At 50.2% G+C, this 10,646-nt stretch overlaps 1 protein-coding gene across 1 annotated transcript in view; it reads left to right on the forward strand.

Moving 5' to 3' along the window:
* Positions 1-4,646, forward strand: part of COG3 (component of oligomeric golgi complex 3) — a 68,179-nt gene extending 63,533 nt beyond the window's left edge. Inside the window, exon 23 of the mRNA XM_002749031.6 lies at positions 2,450-4,646. Coding sequence (XP_002749077.3) covers positions 2,450-2,479 — 30 coding nt within the window. The 3' untranslated portion in view covers positions 2,480-4,646. The remainder of the gene's footprint in view (positions 1-2,449) is intronic.
* Positions 4,647-10,646: the final 6,000 nt, after the last annotated feature.

Here is a 10,646-nt window from a genome sequence, read left to right on the forward strand (position 1 = left end):
AGTCCCCTCCAGCATTCCATTCCCTTCCCTAGAGATAACGCTTTATTAGTTACTGGGTTATCCTTCCATTATTTCTTTTAAAGATGGGAGAAAACGTGTGTTTTTATGTTCGAGGGGGAAGACCTACAAGGAGGGGAGTATCTTGAATAGAAAGTGTGGGGTGGAATCTCAGGAACGGGCAGGGTGGGGCCTTTGTCATGGTAAGAGGAGGAGGCGGGCCTGTGGGCATGGATGGGGGGGTGTGGCTGTGACAGGAGCTCCTGGCCATGCTCATCTGAGTGCTTCCTGTTTCTGACGGAAGGAGGAAGCCAGGTCCTGACTGAGTGAGGAGGGAGGCTGGGGGAGCGCAGTGTTGGGAATCCAGGAGAGGTGTTCAGCCTAGTTGTGTGTGTGTTTCCTCCAGTGGACTGTTCGCTTGCAGGAATGCAGATGTGGAGCAGTTGGATCATGAGGTCCAGTTGATGGCAGAAGACGTCATTTTGTCAGTTTAGTTTGTTATAATGTCGGACTTCAGTGTGAGGCGCGCCCGTATGTCCTTTCCTCCATGTTTGTTTCGCCCCATTTGCTTCATTTTTCTCACTTTTTCCCTCCCCGTCCCTCAAGCCAGCCCCTCTTTTAAATCACTGGAGAGGGAGTTGGGAGACCTTGTATTCCTTTACCCCTAAATACTTCTGAGGGTATTTCCTGAGAACAAGGAAATTCTCTCACTACCCCTGTTCAGTTATCAACACAGGAAACTTAACATTGATACTGGTGTCTCATTCACAGTTCATATGCACATTCCATCAGAGTCCTGATATTGTCAGTCTCCCAGTGCAGGCCTGGCCCCAGGTAATGCACTGTCTTCCTGACACTCTCAGTCTCCCCAGGCCGTGCACTGTCTTCCTGACACTCTCAGTCTCCCCAGTCCAGGCCTGGCCCCAGGTCATGCACTGCCTTCCTGACATTCTCAGTCTCCCCAGTGTGGGCCTGGCCCCAGGCCATGCACTGTCTTCCTGACATTCTCAGTCTCCCCAGGCCGTGCACTGTCTTCCTGACACTCTCAGTCTCCCCAGTCCAGGCCTGGCCCCAGGTCATGCACTGTCTTCCTGACATTCTCAGTCTCCCCAGTGTGGGCCTGGCCCCAGGTCATGCACTGTCTTCCTGACATTCTCAGTCTCCCCAGTCCGGGCCTGGCCCCAGGTCATGCACTGTCTTCCTGACATTCTCAGTCTCCCCAGTGCGGGCCTGGCGCCAGGTCATGCACTGTCTTCCTGACATTCTCAGTCTCCCCAGTGTGGGCCTGGCCCCAGGTCATGCACTGTCTTCCTGACATTCTCAGTCTCCCAAGTGCGGGCCTGGCCCCAGGTCATGCACTGTCTTCCTGACATTCTCAGTCTCCCAAGTGCGGGCCTGGCCCCAGGTCATGCACTGTCTTCCTGACATTCTCAGTCTCCCCAGTGTGGGCCTGGCCCCAGGTCATGCACTGTCTTCCTCACATTCTCAGTCTCCCCAGGCCGTGCACTGTCTTCCTGACACTCTCAGTTTCCCCAGGCCGTGCACTGTAGTCAATTGTCACATCTCTTTAGCTTCCTTTGACCTGGAGCAGTGTGAAGGCCTTTCTTGACCTCACAGGTCAGTTGTTTTGGAGACTGTCTCTCCATTTGATGTTCTCTCTCACCATGATTAGATTCAGGCTTTGTGTTTTTGGAAGGAAGAGCACAGAGGTGATTCTGCATCCCTCTTCTGACGGCACTCGTTTATGAATGAGACCCGCATCAGCAAAGCAGCTGTACTGACAGTGGCTCACAGCCAGGTCCATTTACCCACAAGGCTCTGAGGCTGGGTGTCAGACACCGGCAGTGCAGGCAGCCATTTCCCTCCCGTCACTGCTGTGTCCTGGCTCTGGCGTCCCAGGCCTCTGCTACAGAGTGGTCAGGTTGCTCCTGCAGTTGGTCAGAATTGGCACGTGTGTTGAAATTCACTTGTCATGTCTGTTCTTGTACATTTAAAAAGTCAGTTTAAGGACAGCTAACCCACAACTCTTCCCACAGCACTCTGCATAGAACAAGGCACAGTGGATTATGGAGATAGGTTTCTGTCACCGTCAGTGTTGTATATAGTTTTTGCCGTCATCCTCATTGGATTTTAAGTGATCTGACAGCCTAGATTTGGTGTCAGGGCCTTCCAGTGGCCGTGCCCAGTGGCTGCCTCAGAAATAGGGCAGCATTGTGGGCCAGTTTTACAGCCATGTTTACTAGTCTCATAAAAGTCTTGGTGTTTTTCTCTTACTTTGTTTTGGAGGCTCTAACAGCTTTATTTTCCATTCAGGGAATGCAGCGCAGGTTAGTTACCTGGCTGTGTTGCATGATGCTGAGGCATTTCAGCCCTTGTTCCCCTTCCTCCCCGACTTTTCCTGAGGACGGTCTTCCATGGGAGAACTGACATAGCTCTTAACTTTGCTTTTCAGCTGAGCCTCCTGCTGTCAGTTTCTAAATAAGCAGGCCCGCCGGGGTGTGCACCTGAACCACCTGTCTGGGAGGAGCAGGCTGAGAAGTCTGGCAGTCTGCAGGACACCGAGGGATTGGATGTGGGAGTGTCCCCGAGAACCACGCTGCCCGGTGCTGACTGCAGAATGAAATAGAATAAAGTGTTACAAGATCGATGTTTTCTTCTCTAAAACATCAAAATGCCAAAGATTAATCTGTGATTGGCGATAACTGCCTCATTTAAATGGTCACAAGAAATGTGAAGAGAGAGCTAGGGCAGACACGCAGTGAGGTGGTTCTGGTAAAAGATGTGCAGTAGACATAGGTTACAGTAAATAGTGCCGAGAACTTTACAGAAAAGCAGCCTCGCTAAAACGTGAAACACTGTAACACTTTTAACCACTGAGCATTCCACAGTGACTCTTTTTTTATCTCCAGAAATGGGGTATTTCTACACCCTTATTTAATGTAATATTTCTTCTATCATTTTGAAGTTTACTTTGGAGTAGATTGGTTGCTTCTGAGAACACATTCTGCCCTCCTGGGAATTCCGGGTGTCACCCTTTGCTCTGTTTGATGTGAGGTAGTTTAAAGAGAGGACTTCCTGTGAAGCTCCAGCATTGGCTCCCCTTGAATTGCTGCAGTGCGAGAGGTTCTAAAGCAGGGAGCTGCAGCCCCTCACCATCGGTGTGTGCGGTGCCGTTAGTGAAGATCCTCATGGTATGATAGGGCGAGTCTGTGAGTGCAAAGTACCAATCAAGGTGTCTTAAATTTGGTGCATAAAGGAGAGAAGGAGACTTGATGAATAGTGTCCACATGAGTGAAGGTCCAGGTCACCAGCCTCTGTACGCTGCCTTTGGTTTCAGCAGTTCTTTGAAAAGCAGACACTCGAATGTCCTGTCCATTCATTCAGCTGGCTGTGCTGTACTGTGGGCCAGCCGTGTGGATCTCCAGCCTGGCTGCAGCAGAATACATTTTACCAGCAAACCTAACAGTATCCACATCTGAAAACCACCACACCATGTCAGGAATCATAAATTATGCATCTCTATGAATTTTCCAACAAATTCCTGTTTCCTGATTGGATTGGTTTTGCCTCTGATGACAAGGTACCCAGCTTCTTAGTTCAAAAAGAATTCTGGATCGGGTGCGGTGGCTCATGCCTGTAATCCCAGCACTTTGGGAGTCCAAGGTGGGCTGATCACGAGGTCAGGCGATTGAGACCATCCTGGCTAACATGGTGAAACCCCATCTTTACGGAAAAAAAAAAAAAAAAAAAAAAAAATACAAAAAATTAGCCAGGCATGGTGGCATGTGACTGATGTCCCAGCTACTTGGGAGTCTGAGGCAGGAGAATCACTTGAACCCGGGAGGCGGGGGTTGCAGTGAGCTGAGATTGCACCACTGCACCACTCCAGCCTGGGTGACGGAGCGAGACTCCATCGCAGAAAAAAAAAAAGGAGGGAATTCTGAGTTATTCAAACACTAGTCTAGAGGTGGACACTGTCAGGGATTCTGGAATGGGACCAGGGGACCTTTTGATGCCCGTTAGACATGACGGAGGCAGCGCTTCTGCGGAGTGCACCTGGGTCACCTGCCCTGATCGTTGTCATTTTAACAGCTCACTTCCTTTCACTTAGTTTAGATTGGTAGTGGGGGTTGCTTGATAGAGGTTTTTACTCTCTATTTTGAGAAGGTAGAAAGTAAGAAGGCCCATATTCATTTTGCCATGAAATGAATGAATTAGGAAGATTGTGTTTACTTAACTTTTTAAACACACGTTTAATGAAATAAACTGTAAAATATCCAGTTTTGTGTATTATATGTACATTTGATTTTTAATAGCCTTTCCAAAGAAATGAGGGCACGATTACTGTACAGTAAGTACTGTGACTGAGTTAATTTGATGTTCTTATAAACATATTTAATGACAGTGGTTCTTGTGTTTTGCTCTTTTATTTCTGAAGCACTCAAACACCTTACGAGGTGCTAAGTAGGTAATAGTGACCCAACGTGTTTGCTAAATGATCGTTTGTTTAAATCTGTACAGTTTAAGTGTTCACTTATACAAAGAGTGTATATACTTTCAGGTAATTTAAAATGCTTTATATTATTTGGCTAGAGATTGCTGTTTTTAATAAATGTGAATTTTTTAAAAATAAAGATTTTTGCTTCCTATCTTGTCCTCGTGTGTCTGGTATGTGTGCAGATTCCTTGAGGACAATGTCTTTAATCGAGATAACTTGTATCAGACTCACATGCAGTTGTAAGAAATAATACAGAAAGATCCCACGTACCGTTTGCCCAGCTTCCCCCAGTGGTAACCTCTTACGAAACTATAGCACAGTATCACAGCCAGGATATTGACGTTAATGTATTCTATAATCCTACTCAGGTTTTGCCAGTTTTACTTGTACTGTATACATTCCTTTGGCAAGAAAATTATTGTGAAAAGACATTTTTGAAGCATATTAATATTTCATTAGTTAAAAGACAGTTTAACCTTTTCTCTGTGAAACTGACAATTTCATGAGTATTGTCAGCATCGTCCTGACAAAGTTGTATCAACATTTAGTATTATTGCAGGAGCGGTAAAAACCTTTGTATTTCTTCCCTGGTTTAACAACACCTGGTTTAAATTTTCTTGTGCTGTTACCTTATAAGTCAGACAACTTATAACAGCCAGCCAGAGTTGGACGTCTGGCATATACCCTCCAGATGTTTTTCTATGTATATTCTAAAATAACTCTTCTTACAAAATTGGGCCTTTTTACACATGGTAAAGGAAATCAAGTGGGTTTTAATCATTAGTTTATACAAACACCCATATATGTTCTTTTGCTAAACTATTTGAAAGGACCTTGTGGTCCTTGTGACACTTTACCTTTAGTTTGTACCCCTACTAATTCAGCATCTGTTTCCAAAGAATGAGGACATTCCCCTACATAACCCCAAACCATTATCGCACCTAAAAAAGAAATTCAGTAATATCTAATACGAAGCCCATGTTCCAGCTTCCCTAATTGTTCCCGAAAATGTTTCAAGCTTTTCTTTGTCCGGGTTCAGCATTTTACTTGGCTGTCACGTCTCTTTGTTCCTTTTAGCTTAGACCACTACTCTTAAGAGTTTTCATTTACTTATTTTCTTTTTTTTGTTGTTTTTTGTTTTTTGCTTATTTTCTTGACATTGCATTTTTTTTTTTTAAAGGAAGAGTCTAAGGCCCACTATCTTACAAAACGAATCACAGTGCAGACGGTCCTGTTTCCCATTAGCAAATTCAGAATACCCTAACATTTCAGGATACATCTTCTCATATACAGGGAGGAGTTGCCAAGATAGATGTGCTGGGCCATAAGGAAAAACCAAAACACCCAAGCATGACCCACAGCAGTGGCAATCTCCTGCTCCCACCCCCAGCCCCGGATACGTGGCAGTGTCTGAAGACATTTTGGTTGTGACTGGCGTGTGTGTGTGTGTGTGTGCACACGTGTGTGTTAGGGGTGGGGCGTTACTGGCTTCTAGTGCACAGAGATCAGGGATGCTGCCGAGCATCCTACAGTGCACCGGACAGTCTCCATCACAAGGAATCATCAGGCTCCAAATGTCAGTAGAGCAGAGGCGGCAAAACCCTGCTATGCAGAAGAGCGAGTCCGAGTCCCCAGCACTTGCTGTTCCTCTCACCTGTGTTGGTTGTTTTCATACCTGGCACATGACGTATTTTGCTTGTTTTCTGTCTTCTCCGTCAACCCAGATCACAAACTCCTTGGGAAAGGAACTTTGTTTTGTTTATACGCAGAGTCTGCGGAAGGTGCTCCGTGAGTGTCGTGCGACCGTTGTGAAGCCACGCTGCCCTCCCCACGTCATCCCATTACTAAGTGCTGGGCGTTTTCTATCCACACAGCTCTTTGATTTCTTCAGTTTTTCTGGTACTGTGGCCCCGGGTCAAGGCCTTCATTTGCTTTTCCTTTCTTTTTTTTTTTTTGCCCATCTTTCCTGAAGAAGGGCCTTCGTTTTCAATCCCTTCTGGGAATACTGAAGTACCTCGTTTTTTTTTTTTTTGAGATGGAGTCTAGCTCTGTCACCCGGACTGGAATGCAGTGGCATTCCCGGCTCACTGCAACCTCTGCCTCCTGGGTTCAAGTGATTCTCCTGCCTCAGCTGCCCAAACAGGTGGGATTAAAGGTGTCCACCACCACGCCTGGCTAATTTTTTGTATTTTTATTAGAGACAGGGTTTCACCATATTGGCCAGGCTGGTCTTGAACTCCTGACCTCATGATCCACCCTCCTCAGTCCCCCAAAGTGTTGGGATTACAGGCATGAGCCACCGCGCCTGGCATGAAATATCTTTATTGCAAGAGCCCATTCTTATTAAGAGCTCCCTGCCTCCTTGTTCCTAAAATAGAAAGCTCTGGACTTCTGAGGGCACAGCGGGTCTCAGGGGAGCCCCTGCCCATGTTCCAGCCTCATCTCCTTACGGCTGCTCCTCCGTATCTATTGTGGTCCTTGAGAGCAAGCAACGGAAGATGTCACTGTCTAATTTGAGCAGCAAAAGACTTTACTGGGAAAATACTGGGGGACAGACCAGACAGAGGCTGGAGGACCAGAGGAATAAGAGCAGGAAGCACCACGTGCGCACTTTTTTTTTGAAGCAGGAAGCGTTGATTCAGACTGTCTCCACTCTGTGGCCAGGTCTGGACTGGGAGGCGCTGCAATTGCTTTCATCTTGGCCAAGCTAACTCCCCATGGGGCGTGTGTGTGTGTGTGCGTGTGTGTGTGCGTGTGCGCGTGTGTCCATGCATGTGTGTCTGTGCATGTGTCAGTGCGTGTGTGTGCGCGTGTGTGTGCATGTGTGTCGGTGCGTGTGTGTGTGTCCATGCATGTGCGTGTGTGTGCATGTGTGTCCGTGCGTGTGTGTGCATGTGTGTGTGTGCGTGCGTGTCTGTGTGCGCACGCGTGTGTCTGCATGTGTGCGTGCGTGTGTCTGTGCGTGTGTGTGTCTGCGTGTGTCTGTGCGTGTGTGCATGTGTGTGCGTGCATGTCTCCGTGTGTGTGTCTGTGCGTCTGTGTGCACGCGCGTCTGCATGTGTGCGTGCGTGTCTGTGGGTGTGTGCGTGTCTGCGTGTCCGTGCACGTGTGTGCGTGCATGTGTGTGCGTATGTCTGTGCATGTGTGTGTCTGCGTGTGTGCGTGCGTGTGTCTCTGCATGTGTCTGTGCGTGTGTGTCTGCCTGTCTGTGCGTGTGTCTGCGCGTGTCCGCACGTGTGTGCGTGTGTGTCTGTGCGTGCATGTGTGTGTGTGTCTGCGTGTCTGTGCGTGTGTGTCTGGTTTTCTATGCTTTGAGTGCTGGAATGGAGGAGTAGGATTTTTTCTGTGCCGGCTGTCACTGCACTGCCTGTCAGCTACAAATCCACCCCGTTGCCCTAACTTGAGATTCTGGAGCTGGACCTTGGCAAACGTTTTTCCCTTACCAGCTGGTGCAGTGCTAGGCTTTGTAGGGTGCTGGAGGGTATGCTGTGAGCCTAAGGGAAGGGTCTCTTTTCGTGTCTGGTGTGGATGTTTCTCCTTCCTCCTTGTGGCTGTCAGCCGTGGCAGGTCTGCTGGCATTCACTCCCCAGTCAGGTTTCTGGGTCTCCTAGCAAGAAGCTTCTTGTGAACCAGCTTTTGCACCTTGGCAGGCACTGCCTGTGCACCAGCGCCGCTCTGAGGGGGACGGGGAGAGAGCTGCACTCTGCGCTTGCTCTTCTTTAATTCTTTGAATGAAATTTAAATTGAATTTTACAATTCTCTTTTACCTTTTTTGGTATTAACAGTTGACATTTCACTTTCCCTGTACAAATCATTGGTGTGGTTTCTGACGGGACCCTGACTGATAGAACGTTTTGTAGTTTCCGTGCTTGGAGGCAGGGCGTTGCCTCCTGTTACTAAATCTCACACGGGCGATTCCCTCCCAAAAAGGAGCACGGGGTTGGACACCCAAAAAATGAGGCCTGCCCAATACATCTGCACGTGCCATCACCTTGTGTCGTCCTTGATGCCGGGCTCTGTGTCTCTGCACATGCCGTTGCCTCTCCAGGGCTCTCCAGGGGTCTCCCAGTGGGCACCACACCCCCAACTCCTCTTCGTTCTGCAGCCCAGCTCAAAAACAGGCTTCCCGTGGCCCCTCCCTCGCCTCAGCTTCCGTCCTTTGCCTCCACTGCGCTTCTGCCATAAAACAAGGGCCTTGCCTTGCTGTGCTTGCATCTCTGATCCTGAGTGCAGACAGCCTGTTCCCCTTGTCTCCTGAGCACATGGTGGTGCTCAGCGTATATTTGTTTTGCTTTGCTCTTATTTATTTATTATTTTAAATAGAGACGGGTCTCACTGTGTTGCTTGGGCTGGCCTCGACCTTCTGAGCTCGAGCAATCCTTCTGCCTCGGCCTCCCAAAGTGATGGGATGACGAACGTGGGCCACGAAGCCCGGCCAGTGTCTGCTTGTCGTGTGGCTGAATTAAGTGCGGAGGAAGCGCCCTTGGAGTGCACTGGGAGAGGCTTCGTTTCCCTTGGAGCATTCCCTGATTAATTGCCCTTCGGAAAATTCTTATGTGTAACCTACTGGGTTAGTCTCATTGATCAACAGCCCAACTTAGTTCATTTTCATTTTCAGGAGAAGACCCTTTCTCTACCAAGTCATTGAAGATAATGTGACACTGTGTCGGAGAGAAGTTGTTCCCTCAGCAGTGTGGGGTCCTGGGAGGTGTCAAGGGTGTCGGGCAGAGAGGGGGTTACGGGTTGAATTGTGAGCGGACACCCTAAGCCCTGGTCACTCAGAATGTGACATTATTTGGAAACAGGGTCGATGCCAATGCGATTAGTTAAGATGAGGGTATACTGGAGCAGAGTGGGCCCCTGATCCATCTGACACAGATGTAATACCAGGGGAACAGCACGCAAGGCTGCCACCAACCAGAGCACCAGCAGCTGGAGATTCCGTCTGGCCTGGCACAGATCCTTCCCCAGGGCCCTCAGAGGGAGGGCGGCCTGGCACAGACCCTTCCCCAGGGCCCTCAGAGGGAGCGCGGCCTGGCACAGACCCTTCCCCAGGGCCCTCAGAGGGAGCGCGGCCTGGCACAGATCCTTCCCCAGGGCCCTCAGAGGGAGCGCGGCCTGGCACAGACCCTTCCCCAGGGTCCTCAGAGGGAGCGCGGCCTGGCACAGATCCTTCCCCAGGGCCCTCAGAGGGAGCGCGGCCTGGCACAGACCCTTCCCCAGGGCCCTCAGAGGGAGGGCGGCCTGGCACAGACCCTTCCCCAGGGCCCTCAGAGGGAGCGTGGCCTGGCACAGATCCTTCCCCAGGACCCTCAGAGGGAGGGCGGCCTGGCACAGACCCTTCCCCAGGGCCCTCAGAGGGAGCGCGGCCTGGCACAGACCCTTCCCCAGGGCCCTCAGAGGGAGGGCGGCCTGGCACAGACCCTTCCCCAGGGCCCTCAGAGGGAGCGCGGCCTGGCACAGACCCTTCCCCAGGGCCCTCAGAGGGAGCGCGGCCTGGCACAGACCCTTCCCCAGGGCCCTCAGAGGGAGCGCGGCCTGGCACAGACCCTTCCCCAGGGCCCTCAGAGGGAGCGCGGCCTGGCACAGACCCTTCCCCAGGGCCCTCAGAGGGAGCGTGGCCTGGCACAGACCCTTCCCCAGGGCCCTCAGAGGGAGCGCGGCCCACCAACACCTTGATCGTGGACTTCTAGCTTCTAGAACTTGAGACAGGGAGTTCTGTTGGTGAAGCCACTCACTGTGTGTGGTATTTGTTATAATGGCCTCAGCAAAGTAATAGAGAGGCTGGGACCTGGCTTTTCCAGTTCCCAGCCAGCCGGCTGGCTGCTTCCATTACCTCCCCCACGGTGCATGGGGTGCTGACACTCTCTTTTCCTCCCGAGCACTCATTCTCTCCAGCCTTCGATGATAGTCCACGCCAGGCAGCACTTACAACACAAGCTGGAAATCCTATTTCTGTGTGAAATCTCCTGTCTTTTAAAGGTTGGCAACAAAATATTTTTTAAAACGGGGCTGACCAAAGAAAACGCCCCGTGAGGCCGCCTGCTGACAACCTCTGCCTTCGTGGAGTAACGTGAGAAGCTGTGTGAAGGGAGAGGAACTGACGGGCGGTAACAGGAGCCAGCGTGTACCGAGCACCGAGCTGGTGCCG

Source organism: Callithrix jacchus, chromosome 5, assembly GCF_049354715.1.
Source record: "Callithrix jacchus isolate 240 chromosome 5, calJac240_pri, whole genome shotgun sequence".
NCBI classification, from domain to species: Eukaryota; Metazoa; Chordata; class Mammalia; order Primates; family Cebidae; genus Callithrix; species Callithrix jacchus.